Genomic DNA, 21,072 nt, shown 5'->3' with positions numbered 1-21,072 from the left:
CTTGAGAATTCCCGGATCACGTGACCAATGGCGGTGCAATGACCTTCAGTCGCGGCCGCCGCGTCACAAGCCTGACAGCAGTGCATGCCACTGCACTTTGCCATCACGAAGGCCTACAACAAGCGCAGGAACTATGCTCAGCGAGAAAGCAAAAGGGAAGCAGCGTGAAATAGACCCGCCCGTTGACAAGGCCTCGTCTTCGGTACCACCGGATAATTCAAGAGACCTGACGATCCGATTTACTGAGGGTGTCCCCGACTTTAACCTCAAAGTCCATCCGAAGGACTCAGTCAGGGATGTGAAAGCTAATGTGCGTTTTTGAGAGTATATTCGGTGCTTGTCTTATGAACAGATGAATGCAGATAGTTGAAGGTGTCCCCGAATTGAAAGACCGTCGGCTTCGTCTCATACACGCTGGGCGCCTGCTAACAGACGGAACGCTCCTTCATGAATGGCTGAAGACCCTCGAGGAGCGACAAGTGCGAGCGTCCGCTCGTTCGCAAGAGATCTCAAAGGACGATCAACTGGTGACATGGTTGCATTGTTCTGTTGGCCCCGTGATTGAACAGGGAGAGAGTGAAGAGGAGAAACCACAGGTGCATGGCGCATGGAAACGTTGATTCTTGTTCACTTATTGCTTCTGGGCACAGGTCGCTCAATTGCAGCCACTGAGGGGATTTGACAGACTGGCTGCTGCTGGGTTCTCTGAAGACGATATCGCAAATTTCAGACGGCAGTTTCACAGCCAATCTTCGTCAAATTATCTTGACATTGAGTTTGAGAACGAGGAAGACTGTATGTCCTCATGAGTTTACCGGAAATTATGCTTATTATACCGCAGATGACGAACACGCCCGAGCCCTCGAAGAACAATGGATAGACTCTATGGATAACGTTAACACAGCATCCCTTTCTTCTGCTTCCTCACAGAGTCTCATTCTCCGTGGGATTGTCATTGGGTTTTTCTTCCCGATCATACCATTTTTCTTCCTGCGTGAAACGAAACCCGCAGTTTTCTGGGAAGAGGGCGAGCACGAGAGTGGGGAGAGCGTTATATTTTCGTTAGTCTCTTTTTCTGCTTGTAAATTCCCCCGTAATCATGTGCTGACTGGAACATAGACGGCGTACACAAGTGGGGATTGTGTTTGGATTCTTGGTGAATTTACTCTTCGGGATGTGGAGATATCTGTTGGACACATCGTAGGTGCACATGTAGTTCTTATCATTGGAACATGTATATGGTCCTCGAAGATACCCATGTCGACTCGTCAGAGTTCACTAATGTAGATCTTTTAGGGTAGCATTGTTGTGGATCACCATACCTCGTCAGCTAGGCAGGCATGCTCTCGGGCTGCACCGCTCCAATGACAATAAGTCGATTTACTCTATCGCTCTTCTTCCCGACACGTTCACATTCTATCCTCGAGCAACAAATGTAAAAGACTCGTCCTTAGAGTATCAGACGATGGATAGCACGAGGGGGATGCAAGAAAATCATCAGGATAATCCTACACTGGCAAGGTAGCAATTTAACAGGTGCGCCGGAATCCAAGATCAATAGTCTGTACCAGACTGGGATGCGACATACTTAGTGCTACACGCCTATATGAACGAAAACGATCGTCTGCTCAAGCGACACTTCCTTCTTCACGGCGTACGTAGCATGGTTGAGTGCCGAAGCCGCTTCGTGCAGTCCATGACACCCCCCTTCAAATCTTTGAACATATACTCACAGAGAGCTTCGACAACGCGTTTCACAACAGCATCGTCAACCAACCGCAACGTGCCAATAACACTCTTAAACCCAGAAAATTGCAGACCGGCTGCAAGGTCAATGGCCTCGGCAGGTGTCTTCTCATCGCCGACGGCGGTATGACATGCCGATAAGAACGTGAAGTAAGTTTGCCGAATGGCTTTCTCTATGATATCAAGTAGCGTCAATGATTTATCTCTCATGGTAAAATGGGAATTGTAAGGCTGCTGGTGGTCCTGCCTCTCATGACAAGCGAGGTGTACCCAGGTGTTATGTTGCAAAGCTTCCAGTGCACAGCTCGTGTGGCTGCGTCGCCAGATATAATGTGTAGTTTGCAGTCGTGGGGACGAGCTTACTGACAAGCTTGAGCTCGCTGTCGACAGTGGCGAGCACTTTCCCATACGCTGCGCCAGGGGGCACATGTTTCTTCATCGTATGCTGAGCTCTGATCAGAGCCAAAAGTGTCGGAGCGTAAGAGCAAATGTAGATATCCTCTAGGCATAATTCTAGCCCAGAGCGATCGGCCTTTATACGAAAGGAGTTGGCTGCTTGGAGAGGGATGAATGTGAAGGCTGCCGTCGGACACAGCTATATTCGAGACCCTGCGTCACAGTTTCAGGTCGTGCTGGAGGATGTTAACAATTTGTAGCATGATCTGGTCCCATGCTATTCGTGAGAGCATTCGCAACTCCTTTCTCGGTTCCTCTGGGCGCATACCAGCCGCGTGCCGTATCGCCTTAGCGAAGTCGTCCTTGAACTACTCCAGGTCTGGTCTTCACACGACAGTGGGAGCAGGAAACGCGAGAAACCTTGAAGATCACGGGTTTCAGCTACCACAGCCTCCCACTGCTCCGTAAGTCTCCTGTACTCTTGTGCTACCACATCAGCTGAGGCTCTGTCAATGATGGCTGCAGAACCTCGAGTGGCATTGAAAATGCGTTTGCTCAGTTCTGAAAATTTGTGAGCCAGATTCGGGTTTGCTGACTGGAGGTCTTTAACTGGAGTCCCAAGTCGACCACTGCTAGCTGGCCACGGCCCTGCTCCACGAGTTCGACGGCTTTGTGTAGGTTATGATGGTAAAAGGTACACGATGCCGCATCTATAGGGATTGTTCTGGCATAATGGAAGGCGGCAGCAACTTCACGCCGTGAAATTGTGGAGGACAGTGTTGGTAAATGAGCATCAAGAAGCTCGAAGAATGTTGAGTAGGCCTCCAGTACGGATTTGTGACCATGCTGCTCTGCGGCAAGAGTCCAGTTATATGCCTCGATGATGCGGCTTAGGGGGCCATGAGTGTGGTGTCGTGATGCGAGTCTGAAGTTCTCCACCGCAAGTGACAGATTGACAGGCTTGTAATGCGTGGAGTGCCGACACGTATAGGCTTCCCGTAGCCTGAAATAGCAGTAGTGCCTGTGGGTGTGGAGTGGTGGCAATAATGTTTAATGATTCTTGGGAGAGACCAATGGCCTCTTCGACATATTCATTCTTCTGAGTTTGCCTGAAACGAGAACAGAGTGCCGAGCTCAGATTCAAAAGCGGTAAATAGCGCTCTGGATGACCATGCTGCCTTAACTGGAGAGCCTTGCGGTATAGAACGATAGTCTCGTTAAGATCCTCGCTAGCGTGTGATTTCCGATGTCTGGTTTTGAGCACAACAGCAAGGTTGGCAAGCATATTGTCACGCATTGGATGCCCAAGTGGTTTCAATGCTAGTGCCTCGCGATGGTGGCTGAGAGCTGTGTTGATGTCATTGATGTCACCACGTTTGTTGAAACGAGCCATAAGGGCAACCCCTAGGATGTCTAGTGATGCATCGCGAGCTTTGTGCCCAACAGGGTGCAGGCACAGTGCTTCCTTGACTACAGCGATGGCGAGGGCATAATATTTGTTTTGGCGAGTGAAACGATAGTGACCGAGTGATAGGGCCAAGCTATTCAAGCCGAAACCACGATCGGGATGTCCCTTGGGGCACAGAGACAGGACTTAACGACGAAGTTGTATGGTCTCGTCTATATCATCAATTCTGTTACGTTGTTTGAAGCGTTCTTCCAGTGTCTGTGCAAGGTTGCAAAGGCCGCCGAGACGGTCTTGATGGCTCAGGGGAAAGAAATTGAGCACTATTCGGCAAGTTGGATTTCTCCGCTGATGACTGCAGATAGAGCGTGAGGATCACAAAACGAATACAAGGGTGACATAAAGTGGCCCACTTTTAATTTTGATGGATTGTTCCCAGCTCCCGAGCATGATGATGCAAAGACAAAGAGGATCGAAGATAGGGCGAGTAGTAGGCGGAATGAGTGGTAGGAAGAGACAGTAAGTAGGGATAGGAGGGCTGGATGAAGCTCAGTTGAGAGCGAGCTAAGGGAAGCAGGCGAATGAACCAATATTAGCACCACCTTGCAGAGCCCGTGCCTACGATATATATCCCGCCTTGCCGGAAATTAGCAGACCGAGCCGCGAGTACTGCTCGACTTCACGAGGGCAGGATAGAATTTAATACACAACTTGACGCCACGGCTACGAGCGATGTCGATGATATTTGGAACGCCAGCAAAGCCGACCTCGAAAAAACTTCATCACCAGCACCATCCATAAGCCCAACTCTGAAGCACAAGTCAAGGGACGCAAGAAGGCTATCGGCGGGGACTTCGGTCTACTTGCACGACAACGTAGGTTGTTTGCAGGACGACACGATGTGAACTTGTTATGTTAGAACCACGGAAAGAAAATGACGGATGTGTGATATATAGCAAGCAGGGGTAAGCTGTCGTGGCTATCTGCGCCTGAAAAGTTTCTTAACAGCAAGTTGGTCCGCATCGTCAGTATTCACGTTGAAAAAAAAAATAGACCTCCTATGACACAATCAACTCTCTTCTGCCTGCTCAATTTCCGCAGGATCGTCCGGATAGGCAGCCTCATATCGAGTATGATGAATATAAATTCTTGAATGACCGGTTTATCCATTTACTGTATGCCAGGTCAGAAGAAGCAAAGACAGTGAATGCGCTACATACACGGTCTCAGTTTTTCGTCTGGTGCAAGTGTGGGCGGACAGCCAGTACTAGTGCCACTTACCAGCCTGTGCCTAAAGAGGCAATGATCTACTGGTTCAAATCCCACACATGCTAGTTGTGGTGGGCGCAGCATTTTCGGATCGCATCGTGGAGTTGGACAGGCATAAGGTTTCGCAGCAGTTACTTGGACGATTGGTGAAGCTAACACGAGTTTGCTGAAGTTTGTTTACACTTGTTTACAATGTCAAACATTTTGAATTTTGCTCGATTCGAGAACTCAGAAACTGTACTGCATTTTGTGGACCATATCAGCCATACTCAAGATCCAGCCAACCATACTTGCTGAAGCCGCTAGGCTCCGTCAAAGGCATTCAGGCTCTTGAGCTGCACCGCTCTATCGATAGAAAAACCTAACGACGGGCGAGTTTGAAATGCCGTCGTTTCGTGGACACGCCAGGTTGTTGAGGTGTAGGTGACGCTATTATTAGAAAACAATGATACAAGAGATCTACTAGTACTAGTGCCTCGGGTGTTGCAGTGTGGGGACACTACCGCGCCAATACGTGGTATGTCTAGCACGATTAATGTCATCGTCGTATGTGTCCATCAAGTTCCCCGCTCCCTCACATCCATCCTCTGACAATATGACAATAGTCTCAGATGATCCTAGTAATTGGCCGTCCATCAATTGTTGGCGTATTTCTAGCTATTTTGCAGGTTCGTGGAGAGCAGTCAGATGTGTACGCTGATGTCTCAATCTAACCTTGGCTGCGGTTTTGCAGTTGCTGCTGGCGTTGGGGTGACGTATGATTGGGGTGAGCATGATAACATCAGAGAATCGCTGATTTCCTACAAGTATTTTCAGCCCTCGCGTTTGGACAAGAGGTATGTTGATATTATGAACGGAGCGGCTTCGTTCGCTATAATGACTGCCACAGATGTGAGTCTGTTTGGAGTGTGTGATCTTCCCGAGTCTGATCACTAACTGGATTCCTCAGGCTGGATTGTGTACCTCGTACGGGATTGGACAAGTGTTGTGGCGTTTCCAATGCTGTGTGGTGAGCTGCACAGTTGCAAGACCTGTGATATTGACTTGACTGAAACATCTTGCAAGTCATCATGATCGCTCGGTTACATGCCATGTATCAACGATCCAGAAGGATCGCAATATTACTCCTCCTTGTATGCTTGGCTGTCAACATTTTCGATGGAGTGGTCGCCGTGATGATAACGAGGCTTTCTTCAGGGGGTACACTTAATTGTGAATGAAGAACGTGCATGGCGCTTATTGATGAATACCAGAGGAACTCATTCTCTCTGGCACCTATCAGTGCGCGATTGACATTGTTGATGATGCCGTACTTCTTAGTTCCGTTACTTGGATACTTGCCACCGTTTGGGAGGTCCTCGCACTGTGTCTCGCAGTCTGAATTGCTGTAAAACACTTCCGTGAACTCCGACAACATTCGGCAGGAGGGATTATAGGGGGCTGTTTCACGGTGTTGATAAAATACCACGTGCTTTACTTTGCAAGGTGAGCTCATATCGTGAATATGGTTCCCTTTTTCCGCTGAATGATTGAACGCGCTAGCTTTTTTGCTGTTTCTTGCTTAAACGATCATAGGAGTATGCCAGTCTTTCATTGACCTCTGCACGCGACCATGTTTCATCATTTCTATAGGACCTATTTTTCTCGGAAACTGCTGTTCTTCAGATTTTGACAGTCATACAGTTCTTTGTGCTGGGACCACGCTTGATCCTTAGCGTTCGCGAATATTACGCCAAACTCGTGGCCGACTCCGATGCAGCAGCCGGCATGACTTCAATCGCTTTCCAAGAGCGCGTACATATCTCGACCGACAGTGGCGTGTAGCACGGGAGATGCTCGATGAAAGTAACAGTTGGCTGGTACTTTGTAGGGAGCAGGAGAATTCGTTTTTATTTATTCCCACTTTCGTCTTGGTATTGATCTAATTTATTGGCGTTCCGAATTAGATTTTTCAGACATAGGTCTGGGCAATTTTTTTCGTTATATTATTTATTTAAGTGATATGCTATTGGTCTGGACATTGTTTAAACTGTAATCTATCCACATCTCGTGCTCAATAGTGATGTACCTGCTCCCTGTATAGACTGCCGATTCCAGACCGTGCGAGCCCTCATTGATGCTGGACATGATGCTGGAAATCGAGATTCCGCAGGACGAACACCGCTCAGCATCGCTGGCCAAAAGCAAATTCTATCCACAGTCAACTATCTCCTCGAAAAACGCGCATGCTGACCGCTCGATTTCTTCTGTGGAATTGGACTGGAGGAACACAATGCGGAGGTCATTGTAGCACCCCGCTCCACGCGTTGATCTGCAGTGGTATTTACAGGTCCTGTTAGCATTCAAGACTTCCGCTTTTCAACAACGTGATGCACGGTCCATTCTGCGAGCGAGACTGCCTTCCGTATCACCATTCAACGCCAGCTCGTCCTCATTGTTCTTCGACGGGATCCAATATGTGTCGTCCACATCTACACAATGCATTTGTGTATAAGCATTCGGTCCCTCGCGGGCTTTTTCAGGTGCTGTACGCAAATATGGCGTGTTTTGCGAGTTCAGTTGTAAGACATAGAGGCCTTGATGATTTTCTTCCATCCCCGTGAAGTAGCTTTTTAACAGAAATAATCACATTATCTGTCATAACACCCCAATGCTTCTGCGAGAACCTAGTCCCGAGATGGTTTTGGAGCTTGACATAAACACCGCTTGAGTACATCCTCAGCGCATGCTCCACCTCACAAACAGTACAGATCATCCTCATGGCGCTCTCGTCCTCGTAACTACCTCAATAAGCCTGTCGTTTCTCAATAGCGCTATGCACTGACTGCCGCCACGCTTGTGGAATAATTTTTCTGATCTCCAGGTAGAGCGCAAGGGCGTGAGAAACCAGACGAGAATGTGCCCTTCGTTTCCTAAATAATCTCAAAAATGATATGACGCCCGTAGAACACTGGTGTACCTACCATGTGTTCGATACGTCGTCTTCGTCCATGATGATTTTCGCTTCCTGCCGCATGAACGGATAACATTTTACAGTCTCTTTATCGCCATGTATGTCTGAAACTGATGGAACAAGGAAGCTAATGTATTTGGCGATGTCCGTGAATGCCACGTTCATTACACTATTGCATAACATCAATAAGGTTAGCAACATGTCAAGGGTTTTCGAGGGTGGAGACGATGTCAAGGGTGTCAAGTCCTCGCGGAAGCAATGCTGGCTGCCGTTCGGTAGATCTTCTCGGCGGATCCCTGAGTGTGGTTTTTTTTTTGTTGGTTGTTGTGCGGAACTAGCGGGGACGCGAGGCTGAGACTTGGAAACTGGTCGCAGTGTGCTCATTAATTTGCGTTGAGTAGATGCACCAGCGGTGCCATTACAAGGACCACACTTCCCAGATTGCGAATTCTGGGGAGCAGTCACGGACGCGCGCTGCGGACCATTTATGAGCACACGCAGGGAGCTAGGGGAAGCGGGTGAATGAACAGTGTAATAAACCAGTATTAGCACCACCTTGCGGAACCCGTGCCTGCGATATATATCGGATATCCCGCCTTGCCGGTGTGCTACCACAGGTGAAAACAACAGACCGAACCGCGAGTACTGCTCGATGCCCATATGTGATCACGAGGGCAGGTTAGAACTTGATACACAAGACGCCTACGGCCACGAGCAATGTCAATGGTATTTGGAACGCCTGCAAAGCCGACCCGTGAAAAAACTTCACCGCCAGCACAATCCATAAGACCAACTCTGGCACCATGAGTCATAAGCACAAAATGAGACTCGGTCTGGCGGTACGTATCTCATTCTCAAATGCAAAAGAAGCTTTCCCACATGCTCAGGAGGCCTTGTGTTCTCGAATCTTGATCGTTAGTCGGAGTTCTGGGGTGCTGGTATGTAATCACGGGCGTTATTGGCTCACGAGATATCGTGTCACGTATCCGTAACCGCCCATCCGGATCCGGACAGGCGGAGTTCAACTCGTTCGATTCTTTTGGAAGTGATGCACTAGAAAATCAACGACACTAGTACCCCTAGTGCTGGAAAACACTGCCGCACTAGCACGTAGTACCTTAACACACTGTCAATAATTCATCCGATCACTTCTGAATTCGCATCACGGTACCTATCACCGGCATTTTATTCATTCAAGGCCCGATTGGCGTCACTTCCGAATGATCCAAGCGTTGGATATCTAGCACGAATTCCATCGTCGTATGTCCACAGAGTTCCCCGCTCCCTCACATCTAACAGTATGACCCTAGTCTCAGACGACCCTAGTTATTGGCCGTCCATCAATTCTTGGCGGATTTCCAGCTATTTTACAGGTTCGTGAAGAGCAGTCAGATGTTAACGCTGATGTTTCAATCTAACCTTGACTGCGGTTTCTCAGTTGCCGCTGGCGTTGGAGTGACATATGATTGGGGTGAGCATAATAACATTAGTGAATTGTTGATGTCCTACAAGTAATTCCAGCCCTTACGTTCGGACAAGAGGTTTGTCGATGCTATGACCGGAGCAGTCATCTCGCTAAGAATTTTTTTTTTAGGTCGAACTGGTCTGGGTGAGCAGAATTTCACGTCAGAAGAACAACATTGATTTGCGACAGAGGCAACGTTGGTCCCTTATGACCGTCCTCTATTTGAGTGTATGTATCTTGCCTGTTGTGAAGTTGTGCTGACTTGACAATGCCAATATCCTAGGTGCGCTATCTTGGACTATTATTTGCCATGTACGTTCAGAAGGCAAAACAGTTGGTTTTGTGCTAATAATCTATCTATCGCAATCAGCCTGGGCATACTGTGTATGTCTTCTCGCATCCACCATGTTTGTTTCTTCTGACCAGCTGTATACAGTCAATATTCCAACAGTGTGGTTGACAAATGCAGTGAGTCTTCTGCACTGATGCCTGATATTCTCCTCCAATTGACCCCAGCTCTACGCCCTGTAGGGGTGAGCGTGATTCTTGACCAGCGTCTTGATTCACTCTCATGACTTTCACAGATGTGAGTCGGTTTGGAGTGTGTGGTCCACCTGAGGCTGATCACTGACTGGATGCCTCAGGCCAGAAACTATACCTCATATCGGATTGGACGAATGTTGTCGCATTCCCAATGTTGTGTGGTGAGTTATGCAGTTGCAAGACCTGTGATTTGGACTTGGCTGAAATACGTTGCAAGTCATCATGATCGCTCGGATACATGCCATGTATCAACGATCCAGAAGGATCCTGATATTTCTCGTCGTATCATGCTTGGCTGTCAACATTTTCGTTGGAGTGGTCGCCGTGATGATAACGAGGCTTTCTTCGGGGGGTACGCTTAATTGTGAATGAAGAACGTGCATGTGGCTTATTGAGGAATACCAGAGGAACTCATTCTCTCTGGCACCTATCAGTGCACGATTGACATTGCGGATTATATCTTACTTCTGAATTCCGTTACTTGGATACTCAGCACTGTCTGGGAGGTCCTCGCACTGTGTCTCGCAGTCTGGATCGCCGCGAAACATTTCCGTGAACTGCCGGCAGGAGGAATTATCGGGGGCTGTTTGAAGGTATTGATAAAATCCCACGTGCTTTACTTTGCGAGGTGAGCTCACATTGTGAATCTCATTCCTTTCTTTCGCTGAATGATTGAACGTGCGTGCTAGCTGTGTTGCCACGTCTTCCTTGTACCTCATTGTTGATCAGTCTCTAACGATCTCCGCGGTATGGCAATATTTCCCTGACCTCAGCATGCGAGCACTGCTCATCATTTTTACAGGACCAATTTTCCTCGGAAGCTCACATCCTTTTTGGTGGTCTTCAGATTTTGACAGCCATACAGTCCTTTGTGCTGGGACCACGCTTGATCCTTAGCGTCCGCGAATATCATGCCAAGCTCATGGCCGACTCCGTTACAGCAATTGGCATGACTTCGATCGCTTTCCGGGAGCACGTCCATATATCGACTGGCAGTGGCGTGTAGCACGGGAGATGCTTGCTGGATGGTAATAGTTGGTTGGTTTATAGGGAGCAGAAGAATTCGTTTTTATTTATTCTCACTTTCATCTTGGTATTGATCTAGCTTATTGGTGTTTCGAAGTAGATTTTCGAACGTAGATCTGGGCAATGTTTTCGTCATGCTGTTTATTCAAGCGATTTGCTACTTGTCTGGACAATGTTCAAACCACAGTTTATCTACGGCTCGAACAGTAATGAAAACCAATATATTTCTACTGGAACAATCATGTTGGAAATGCTGAATGCGGGTAACACCAGCCAGTTCCTGCCCATAATAAACAGGGACTCGTCAGCCATTCTCAAATCTCGTCTGACGTGGTGCCGTGGGCAGGGACGATGTATCCTTTGCGGATCATCTTCGTGGGTTCAAGTTTGAACCTGTCACCTGCCAGCTCTTTTGCGGCCTTGTACGAATCGCAAGTCGGATAATGCCGCTTCGCGGCATCAGACCTCGACCACACCACACGACAATAACAGCATTGCCAGGTCACGTCAAGGTGGACCGTCGCAATGTGGCGGCCCAAATTCTTCATTGTTTTATTCGCGGCGGAGCAGCCCTCGAACTTGCAGCGAGCCCCCTTACTATTATTAACGCCATGCCACTCGAATAGATGTTTGCTGACGACGTTCTTGTTGAACTCGACATATAGCCCACAAGGTGAATCGCCCCACTCGCATTGGCGTACACACGCCATTCCCGCAGGGAGGTCCTTGGCGGCAGCGGCACTGGTGCACGAATCGTCGATCTCCATCGCACCATGCTTTCTGGTGCGAAGGATCTCGCCCTTTGAGTCGCGAGTCCTGCGTCCGCCAGTGTGTATGTGGCGGGGGTCGATGGACGGCTTGTGCATCACGGTTGCCGTCACGTCAGCTACGGCGTACTCGCCAAACGTTCCATGGGTGTTACTCCCCACCCGTCTACGTTTGCGCCCCCTCGAGCTACCTTCGGCGGCTGTGCGCTTGGGAGCTGCGACGGTTTGGTCGTACTCGAGAGCATAGGACTCGGGCTTTACATTGGCGGTCCAAGTCAGATGTTCAGGTTCGTCAGGGGCGGAGTTCGCAGGAATGAACGGGGGAACCTCTATCTCGCGCGTCGCATTGGGGAATGGCATGGCGTCAGGACATCCGCCGTTAGAAGCCGGCTCCAGGTAATTATTATAGTTGATTTTCTGGGGCCGCGGAGGGTGAGGGACGTGAAAATCGAATGTAGCCAGTGTCGGAAACTGCGCCACAGTAATGGGGACATAATATGAAGTCCTGGAGAGATAGATAAAGCACTGTAAGCAATCAATCCGGGTGGCACGTACCCTTGCTCCGCCATATGGGGGACATGATGCAGTGTCCCATGGTCGGACGTGAGCTGCTCGGCCAAGGTGAATTGAGCAGCTGTTCCTGCCGGGGCACCCTCGTCACCGACGAGCTCAGCATAGTGTTCGTACTGTGCATTTGATGAGGAAATATAACAATTTGGCGCTATGCCATCATCGTACGGTGCAGAAAATCTGTCCAAGATGGTGAGTTTGATGTAAATATTTGAAGAAGGCGCAACAACTTACGATTCCCACCAAATTTGGAACACATCATCGTTTTCATCAACAATATCCAGGACTGTGGATGGAGTAGGGGCGCGATGCCCAGGAAAATGGGGTGGCTGTTGGAATCCATACTGGTCGAACAATCCAAGGGGGTTGCTCGCGTATGCATGAGGTTGATACGACCCGGGGATAGGCCTGCTAGGAAATTATGAGTTGACCTGCATCACCCAACTCTAGATTAAACGCCGACCTTTTCCTTGAATCCATAGTTGTTCGAAAAATATTATAAATCGGGCGAAGGGCGGAAGAAATTGTTAGGATATGAAGATTTTACAAGCAAAGACGACGATGGAGAAAGTGAAGGAAAGAACAAACTCGACGCCAGATTTGAATGACGTAATCTCTGTCTCGACAACACGCAAAAAAGTTGTTTTCTGGGGTTGCTTCGCCGAGGAAACACACCGTAGCCATCGGTAAATTCCGCACGGAACTTACTGATTTTATGCACTCCGCATGCAACAATGATTTGATGTAGTAATTATTGGTTCTTCTTCACTCGTAGATATGACATTGATAAGGTTCCAAGGATCGGAACAATGGCATTTTCGCTCCCGCCCAGTATAGTAGTCATGGCAGATTCTACCACGGGTACAGCGTGGTTTGGCAGCGGGAAGTGAATTCGAGCACAAGCGCAGTCGATACATGATAGCTGAAATTTGCTAGGTAGATAAACACCAGATGTGAAAGCACATAGCATCACAGAAGCCTGGAAAATATGGGGGTTAGTCGCATTTTTATTTATTTGTTAACGTGCAAAAACACATACCTCCAAAATTTCGCACCCGTCGTATCGCGAGACCCAATGAAATTCTTGCCTTTTACGTCAGAATGGGAGGGCATAATGTACTAAAAGCACCGCAATACTGTCAGACAGATTTTTCACCGTGATATCGGTATGACATCACCGTTTATATGCAGATGAGCCAGTGACTGGCGATGTAATAGAGCATGCAGCCCACAATATTACGAGATGAGACAGCAATGCTGCCCTGTCCTAGAGGTTAACAGCGATACTTCGGACGAAGAAAACAAAGAAACATCACATATCAGCTTGAGCCAGTCGGATATCAACGATCCAGAGTCACCGTGACGTGTCGCTTTGGTTATCACGACTGTGTCAAAGGCATGATGAAAGTACGTGCATAACGTGATGCTTGTGTATTTTTCACAAATACACAAGCATTACGCTGTGCCAGATTTCTATCAGGGACGAGAGCCAACCGGTAAGTGACCGACTTGAATGAGATCAAAGTCAAAGCGGGAGGCGTTGTTTTGGTCTGTTGTCCAAAAGCTTCCAAGAATTTCCTTTTTAATCTGAGACAGTCCACCCTTGCAAAATTCACCTAACGTTCAACCATGTTTCAATTTACACCCTGGTCTGAGTTTCTTAGCATGGATTATCACTACTCTGATTACAATTCCGACTGGTGATAGAATGGCGACCGTCTGCGACAGGCGGAATGGTAGAGTTTAGTGCTGTCCGAGGACCGCACCAACGATATCACATTACCACGCCCTAGCTCCCTGAGGGTGCCGGCAACATGCTTTCTGGTCTTGAATGCAAATTGTCAAGTCTTCGTGTTCGACTGCACGGTTGCGTGTTGTTGCACTTAAATTATGAGGCATCGGACCTCCTGGCGCCTAGCCTGCCTCCAGCTGAGGAACTGAAGAACGAGGTATTTAACTCCTCCACACTGTTATATTACTCTACGCCATGTGCTTCCATTTCAGACTGGTCCTTCATGGGGCAAACAAAAGGCGGCCCCCCCGTAACATTGGACATAAATTCACTCTCAATCAAAATACCAAGTCCTTCTTCATGTACGTGCCAGTTTCACAGTCATCGATTCATTGTTTTCACAGATACTATCATTAGTCGTAGATTCCTGGTCAGGCCCCTCATGAAAGTTATTCGCTCCGCACTTTATGGATGCAGTGAATCAGAATCAGAAATCCCTTCATCTTCTCGCCTGCATGGTGTCACGACGTTTTCAATCGCATTAGGCCGTCGTCAGACAAAAAGGGGAAGAAAAAGCAGCGTCAACCGAAACGAAAGGCCCCCGAAGTTGTTGACGTTCTCTCGGACAAGCAAGATGTGTACTCTCCGCAATTCTATCGAGTTCGTGAGATATAATTGCGTCCTTCGCCAGTGTGAATCTGATGCTGTTGGTGTGGACGACGGGAAACGACCATACGCGCTCTTTTTTCCTTAGCTGGTTCCAGAAAAAGGCGAAGAAGCCGGATCTGCCACTGTCAGTCTATGACGATGAGCTTGCGGCCGACGAATCTGCGGAAGATATCTTCGGCTTTTCCATACACACTTTCAGGTACAATAAAGTTATTGATCCATTAAATCTATACCAGGGTCCAGAAATTGCATCGACGTCAATGACTGGCCATCTACATTTGGCGATTGAAGAACACCCATGGCCAGTGCTATTTCGCATCGTTTTCGAACCTTCGCTACCTCTGACATGCTCCAATAGGTTTTTGTCTTGACTCGTACACAAGATGTCTGATTGTAGACCCTTGGCTTACTATACGAGCTAGGAGTAGTACTAGGCGGGCTACTATCTTGTTATCGGATTTACCTCCCACCTGTGCTCGACAGCATCATGTCTAGCTCATCGCTGTAGCGGAATCGACGCACCAAAAAAACTCACAGCCTCACACGGCCAAGACCGCAATTAGTGACCAAGAAAATTGAAACTTGAAGGTGAACTGCGTACCATGGCTAATGCCAGGGCATGTGAGACTAACGTTCTGCCTGACCATGGCCAACAGCGTGTCATAACAAGGCCCGTCCGTCTGTTGAAAGTTTCGTGCTCCCACAAACGGGCCAGGCGCATCTTGGGATAGATGGAGTTCCGAGTCTCCCTCGCTGTGAAAAGAACGCGCTGTGAAAAGGACACCGGATCTGCCTAATGCCAGTCACGTACTCACGGTGACGGTGTGTCCTAGGAAATATGTCAGGACTCGATTGGGACTCGAGGGAATAAATCATGCACTACTACTACCACCGCGCTGTGGTAAGAGTCAGTCGTATAGTGATTATGGGAAGCTACATATGTGCATGTCATTCGTTGAACGAGCGTGGGCCAGAGGTGTTGGGCCCCTGGTGCGTTTTTATTATCCAAGGAACTTTTGTCATGAGATTGCCAGTTACTGTCACAAGTCTAGGGAGTTCCAGACACGCAACGCCTTAGATTTTTCCAAAGTGAACTACTATGGATGGGCGCTAATCAGTGAATCTTTGAAATTCTCTGCCAATCCAACGTGATAAAACACCTTACCGCAAATTGGTCGTTTTGACTGCGTAGTACATCAGCCTATTAGAGTAGTTCATTGGGATCAAGATGCTGGTAGTTGTTGTACAAGCCTGAGGAGATGCGCGCATGTACATAATGTAATCTTATCAATTAGGTCAAACACCAAACGCGCTGCCGCGTGTTTAATCTCAATTTTTCTGGCGAGGCTCTCGTGCTACCTTTGTAAACGACTTTCACGACCATTCATCCTTTGTTTGTTTCTCTTTCTTTTCCTATACCTGCCTGAGGTCTGTGCTTTAATCCTGGTCTATAAGTTGATTTTAACGTGAAAAACACCGACTTGATCATCATCATGGATCGTGCACAGATGGATCTTCAATCACTCGCGAACTTGTTCGCAACGACTTACAACCCTGATCCTAATGTGCAAAAGACCGGCGAGCTCCAAATACGCAAGGTAATATCTTGTTTCATTTAGCATGCAATCATGGCGCTGATCGCCCCTGCAGATCGGTGCACAGGAGGGCATGCTCACTGCCCTTCTGCAGATCATCGCATCTGACGGCGTTGAGTTGTACGTCTCATCCTTCTGCAAATGGTTTCACGATACTTATCATATTAACCTCACACCAGAGCTACTCGCCAAGCTTGCAGCGTTTACCTCAAGAATCGCGTACATACCTCCTACATCCTTCCGCCAAATCCCCGCCCGGACCACGTTCCAATCGCTCAGTCCGACCGCACCGCTTTAAAAGCCAGCATTCTTCCTCTTCTCGCTGCAAGTCCTAGCCGATCCATCACCGTCCAACTCGCAGCGACCCTCAAGGACCTTGTGGCTCATGACTTCCCCGATCGCTGGTCAACTCTTTTAGACGACGTGAAAAGGCTCTTGGGAAGCGGAGACGTCAGAGAAGTTGGAGCTGGTGTCGTGGCCGCACTCGAGTGCGTTAGAGCGTTCAGGTGTGTGTTCCATTGTGTTATCTTTCATATCGCTCTAAAAACGCGCAGATTCCGCCAAAAAGCCGACATCTTGCCCGGCATTATTGCCACCCTTTTCCCTACGCTTGTCACTATCGCTGATGGCATGCTCAACACCTCCCCATCCCAACCCGCGTCCCAGGAGATCCCAGCCATGCTGCACCTTATTCTGAAGACTTACAAAACTGCGATTATTGTTAACCTTTCTCCACACCAGCAGAGCCCAGAATCACTCGTTCCATGGGGAAGACTCTTGTTCCGCATCGTGGATCTGATTGTTCCAGTGGAAGGCGTTCCAACTGACGAGGAAGACCGGGAGAGATGTGAATGGTGGAAGGCCAAGAAGTGGGCTTATGGAATCCTTGGTCGACTATTCCATCGGTCTGTATTTTCATTCAAGATTCTGTCCGCGTGTTTCTGAGAGCCTTTTAGCTTCGGAAATCCCTCTCAGCTTCCATCACCGATGCAGAAGGAGTATGGCGCGTTTGCAGACAATTTCGTGACTGCCTTCGCTCCCGAAATCTTCAAGGTGTATCTCCACCAAGTCGAGCTATACGTCTCGGGACAGGCATGGCTGGGCAAGAAATGTCAATACCAGATCTTCCAGTTTTTCACTGAATGGTGCACATAATATCTCAGTTCCTCGTTCTTAAGTTAAGCTGATGTATTTCTGTGCAGTATCAAGCCGAAGTCGACGTGGATACTGTTGAAGCCCCACGTCGACAGCCTCGTGGCTAACTTTGCATTCCCCCAACTTACTTTTAACGCGTCCAAACAAGCCATGTGGGAGGCCGATCCTGTAGAGTACGTCCGTGCTAGTGTCGGTACGTTTATCTGGTTTCTGTTTTGCATTTCCATATCTTATTTACATGCCAGACGAGTATGAAAACTTTTCGTCCCCCGTCAGTGGCGCAACCTCGTTCCTCCTCTCTCTCGCAAGCAACCGCACCAAAACGTCCTTCCTCCCGATGCTCCAGTTTATCAACACGGTTTTGCGCTCGTGCGTCCCTGGTACTTCTACTACATCCTGCAACTCACAAGAATACCATACAGAAATCCCACACCGGCCCAGCGCTTCGGCGCACTTACGATGATGTCAGTCCTCGGCCCGTTCATCGTCCGCCATCCCGATGTCAAGGGAAGCATTGAACAATTCATGGTTCAGTACGTCCTGCCCGAGTTCACATCGCAAGAAGCGTACTTGCGGAGTGTCGTAAGTCTAGTTTTCTTCTCTCTGTCTTCATCCCCTTCAGCTGACGCGATTCAGGCATGTGAGGTGCTAGGTGTGGTGACCAAGGCCGGTATCTCATGGGCTAGTGAAGAGGTGGGCATTTCTACAAGCGTTGGTGTTGTTCTTGTGCTGATACATTCTGCTCAGAACTTGAACAGCCACTCCCGTGCTGTGGCGTTGGCCCTGGATGATCACGAACTCCCCGTACGCGTGCAGGCTGCACTGGCAATCACCGAGCTGGTTGTCATACACGACTCTGGTGCGTCGACAATCGCTGCTCATACTAAGTTGCGTCCACACTAACTTTGATTTAATAGTCAGGGACGCTGTCTCTCCGCAAGTCGGCAAGGTCGTGCAAGGTGCGTCTCGTGCTCAAATCCACTGACGCACTCATTTATTTCGATGGTTGTTGTCGCAGATCTTCTCAAGCTCTCCGATGAGACGGACCTCGATATCCTTAATCACAGCATGGAATCTATGGTCGACCGCTTCCAAAACGAGCTTTTGCCTGTGGCTTCGCAACTCACCGCACGTCTGGTGAGCACCTATCCCTTACGCCCTATGATACGCTGACGGTATGTATATAGTGTGAATCTTACTTGCGCCTTGCAAGAGAGGGTCTAGCACAGCAAAATGAAGCTGTTCCGGATAGCATCGATGTGGAGTCACTCGTGTCGGATGGCGACGATGATAAAGTGTACGGTGCTATGGGCGTCGCTAAAACCATTGGGACTGTGCGTGTATTCGCATTTGATTGTTTATTCAGCGCATCTGATAGGGCTGCGCAGGTTGTTTCGTGCATTGAATCCTCGCCCGAGATTCTGTCGCAGGTGCAGGAGGTGATTATACCTATCATTCGGTTCACCCTTGAGAATAAGTTGATCGGTTCGTCTGCTCCATATTATTTTTTTTTGGCTTGAGAGGCACTGCTAATAGTGGCGTTTGCAGATTTGTTTGATAATATGTATGACCTCGTAGACGCCCTTACTTTCCGTCTTCACGCAATATCACCGAACATGTGGCCAGTGTTTGAGTTGACTTATGATCTCTTCAAGAGCGATGCAGTTGATTTCCTTGATGGTGCGGCTTACTACTTCCCACGCATATTTGTGCTTGTGTCACTCATCGACATGGTGCTTTGTAGAAATGCTCCCCTCGCTGGACAACTTCGTGTCGTATGGTACGGATGTGTTGAAGGCACGCCCTGACTACAGGAAGAAGGTGCTGGACATGTACCGCACGGCTATGACCAGCCCACAGCTGGGTGACAACGACAAGATTAATGGGTGCAAGCTGGCAGAGTCGATGCTCCTCAACTTGCACGGCCACGTTGACGACGTACGTATTCCCATTTGTATCTCACCTACGACTCCTTCTCATTGTGATTGTGCAGCAACTCCAAGACATCATCGTGATCGCTGCAGACCACATTGACAAAGGCGAAACCGCTTCATTCCGCCTTGCTAACCTCGAGATTCTCGTCAACGCCGTGCTCTACAACGCCTCTGCGGCGCTTCACTTCATGGAGGGCTACAAGCCAGGGTTCTCGCGCACATTCTTCGATCGTTGGTTCGTCGCGATCAACAGCGACACCAAGCTCCCGCGCGTGCACGACAAGAAGCTGAGCATCTTAGCGCTCTGCAAGTTGTTGGAGATGGAGGCTGGTGCGATTCCTGAGGCATTGAGAGATGGGTGGCCTGGGATTGTGGGCGGTGCTCTGAATATATTCAAGACGCTGCCTCAGGCTGTTGCGAGTGAGTTGTGTGTTGTCAGTGTTGTCAGTGATTTGACTAATGGTGTGTTTTTGTAGAGCGCAAGGTGTTGGAGGATGAGCTGGTTGAAGGGGACGATGATGAAGATGAGGATGAGACTAGATATCTCAATCTTGAGGGAGAGGAAGATGGTAAGTGCGCATTGGTTCCTTCCTTGTTCTGACTGCTCATGCTTGTGTTTAGAGGACGTCTGGGATGAAGATTCCGCGTATCTTGAGATTCTGGCGAAGGAGGTGTGTCCCAATTTTATACTTGCAGCTTACGGCTTACATGAACATTCTAGGGTGCTCGTCTGAGAGAAAAATCTGAGAAAGCAGAAACAGGAGACGACGAGTCGGACACATCTGAAGAATCAGAGATCGAAGAAGAACTCGGGTTTTTCAGTCTGCTCGATAGCATCGACCCATACGTTACCTTCAAGCAAGCATTACAAAGTGCGTCCGTTGCTCATCGTTCATTATATCGGTGTTTTTATCCTGTTCATTGCTTACAATAAACGCCCCACAGCATTCCAGAATCAAAACAGCGCTTTATACCAGGCGGCGACCACGATGCTCACGGTTGAGCGGCAGACTGTGCTTATGGAGGTGGTAACGATGGCGAGCCAGGCTGAACATAGTTGAGGTTGTAGCTGTATCGGGGTTGTATCGTTTATGCTTATGCCTGTTAAATGCGCCTTGCGTTTTGCATATTATAAAATGAATTACTGTCCTGCATATTGTAGTCTATCTGAAAGCAATTAAGATATTGTATATTGCTCAACTTCAAAGTTCCAGACGCCGACGTCGAAGATCTATGTGACGAGTACTGATTTGAAAGCTTTGACGTTCTTAGTGCTTAAGCCATTGTGTTACGGAAGCCTGGGTGGTGTCAGTACAGTACTGACAGTTAAAAGCATCTACTAAATAGATCAAGTCTATGCCCGTGTCCAAGCGTGGAATGACGACTTGATTTTTGCAAGAGCAAGTGCAAAGTAGATCGAGGACCGCGTGTAAAAAAAACTTATAGATGCGCTCATAGTCGAGTCGCAGGCTTATTTCTCTGCCGGTCAGTAATCTCCGGCCAAGAAAACAAGGAATTGATCGATCAGTATCAGCAATATGGTTGAAACCGATGGCCAGTCGGTCCCAGCCAGAGGCAGGCCCGTCTCGCCCTGAAGAACACCCGGGAGCGCAGTCTTCGTAGTTTCAAACTTGCAACCACATCATATCGTGTTTTGGTCTTGTCGGCATGACGAGATTGACATTGACCTTTATTTTCTGCGCGCTATCTCACATATTCAGCATTTCGCATTCCCAGGTATTTGTACCTCCAATACAGTTGATTTCTCCTGGTCTGCGCCCAGCGTGAAGTGAAACACGTCACTGGCCGTTTGATCTCCCGAAAAATCTACGTCGTCCTATTCCTTC

General features: G+C 48.5%; 5 protein-coding genes across 5 annotated transcripts; 2 read left to right on the top strand and 3 right to left on the bottom strand.

Annotated features, from left to right (window-relative positions):
* The first annotated feature begins 55 nt into the window (after window positions 1-55).
* Window positions 56-1,663, top strand: DEU56DRAFT_786703 (DUF2407 C-terminal domain-containing protein). Its single transcript, XM_041352378.1, has 6 exons — window positions 56-310; window positions 363-596; window positions 651-795; window positions 842-1,061; window positions 1,120-1,241; window positions 1,297-1,663. The coding sequence occupies exons 1-5, from the start codon at window positions 134-136 to the stop codon at window positions 1,202-1,204; spliced, it is 861 nt and encodes a 286-aa protein (XP_041211657.1). The 5' UTR covers window positions 56-133; the 3' UTR covers window positions 1,205-1,241; window positions 1,297-1,663.
* DEU56DRAFT_978674 (uncharacterized protein) lies at window positions 1,595-3,602 on the bottom strand (the record flags this gene model as incomplete). The annotated part of the gene is made up of 6 exons (XM_041359709.1): window positions 3,126-3,602; window positions 2,739-3,067; window positions 2,471-2,703; window positions 2,110-2,341; window positions 1,734-1,919; window positions 1,595-1,683 (listed from the first exon to the last, which is right to left on the bottom strand). Exons 1-6 carry the CDS (start codon window positions 3,533-3,535, stop codon window positions 1,595-1,597), a joined length of 1,479 nt encoding a protein of 492 aa, XP_041211656.1. The 5' UTR covers window positions 3,536-3,602.
* A 3,999-nt stretch (window positions 3,603-7,601) lies between these two features.
* On the bottom strand, window positions 7,602-8,716 carry DEU56DRAFT_978673 (uncharacterized protein; the record flags this gene model as incomplete). Its single annotated transcript, XM_041359708.1, has 2 exons — window positions 7,780-8,716; window positions 7,602-7,728 (listed from the first exon to the last, which is right to left on the bottom strand). The coding sequence occupies exons 1-2, from the start codon at window positions 8,427-8,429 to the stop codon at window positions 7,602-7,604; spliced, it is 777 nt and encodes a 258-aa protein (XP_041211655.1). The 5' UTR covers window positions 8,430-8,716.
* A 2,058-nt stretch (window positions 8,717-10,774) lies between these two features.
* Window positions 10,775-11,513, bottom strand: DEU56DRAFT_882982 (uncharacterized protein; the record flags this gene model as incomplete). The annotated part of the gene is made up of 1 exon (XM_041356130.1): window positions 10,775-11,513. One exon carries the CDS (start codon window positions 11,511-11,513, stop codon window positions 11,118-11,120), a length of 396 nt encoding a protein of 131 aa, XP_041211654.1. The 3' UTR covers window positions 10,775-11,117.
* Window positions 11,514-15,838: 4,325 nt separating this feature from the next.
* DEU56DRAFT_786680 (armadillo-type protein) lies at window positions 15,839-20,193 on the top strand. The gene is made up of 21 exons (XM_041352377.1): window positions 15,839-15,969; window positions 16,050-16,139; window positions 16,192-16,256; window positions 16,316-16,642; window positions 16,691-17,041; window positions 17,093-17,281; window positions 17,339-17,484; window positions 17,537-17,660; window positions 17,714-17,873; window positions 17,928-17,984; window positions 18,039-18,150; window positions 18,209-18,250; window positions 18,310-18,428; window positions 18,479-18,625; window positions 18,680-18,776; window positions 18,840-18,971; window positions 19,036-19,229; window positions 19,285-19,645; window positions 19,702-19,794; window positions 19,847-19,896; window positions 19,947-20,193. The coding sequence occupies exons 2-21, from the start codon at window positions 16,050-16,052 to the stop codon at window positions 20,157-20,159; spliced, it is 3,069 nt and encodes a 1,022-aa protein (XP_041211653.1). The 5' UTR covers window positions 15,839-15,969; the 3' UTR covers window positions 20,160-20,193.
* Window positions 20,194-21,072: the final 879 nt, after the last annotated feature.

This window comes from Suillus clintonianus, assembly GCF_016758775.1.
Source record: "Suillus clintonianus strain FC179 chromosome Unknown DEU56scaffold_15, whole genome shotgun sequence".
Taxonomy (NCBI): Eukaryota; Fungi; Basidiomycota; class Agaricomycetes; order Boletales; family Suillaceae; genus Suillus; species Suillus clintonianus.
This window is presented reverse-complemented; position numbering and strand designations above follow the sequence as displayed.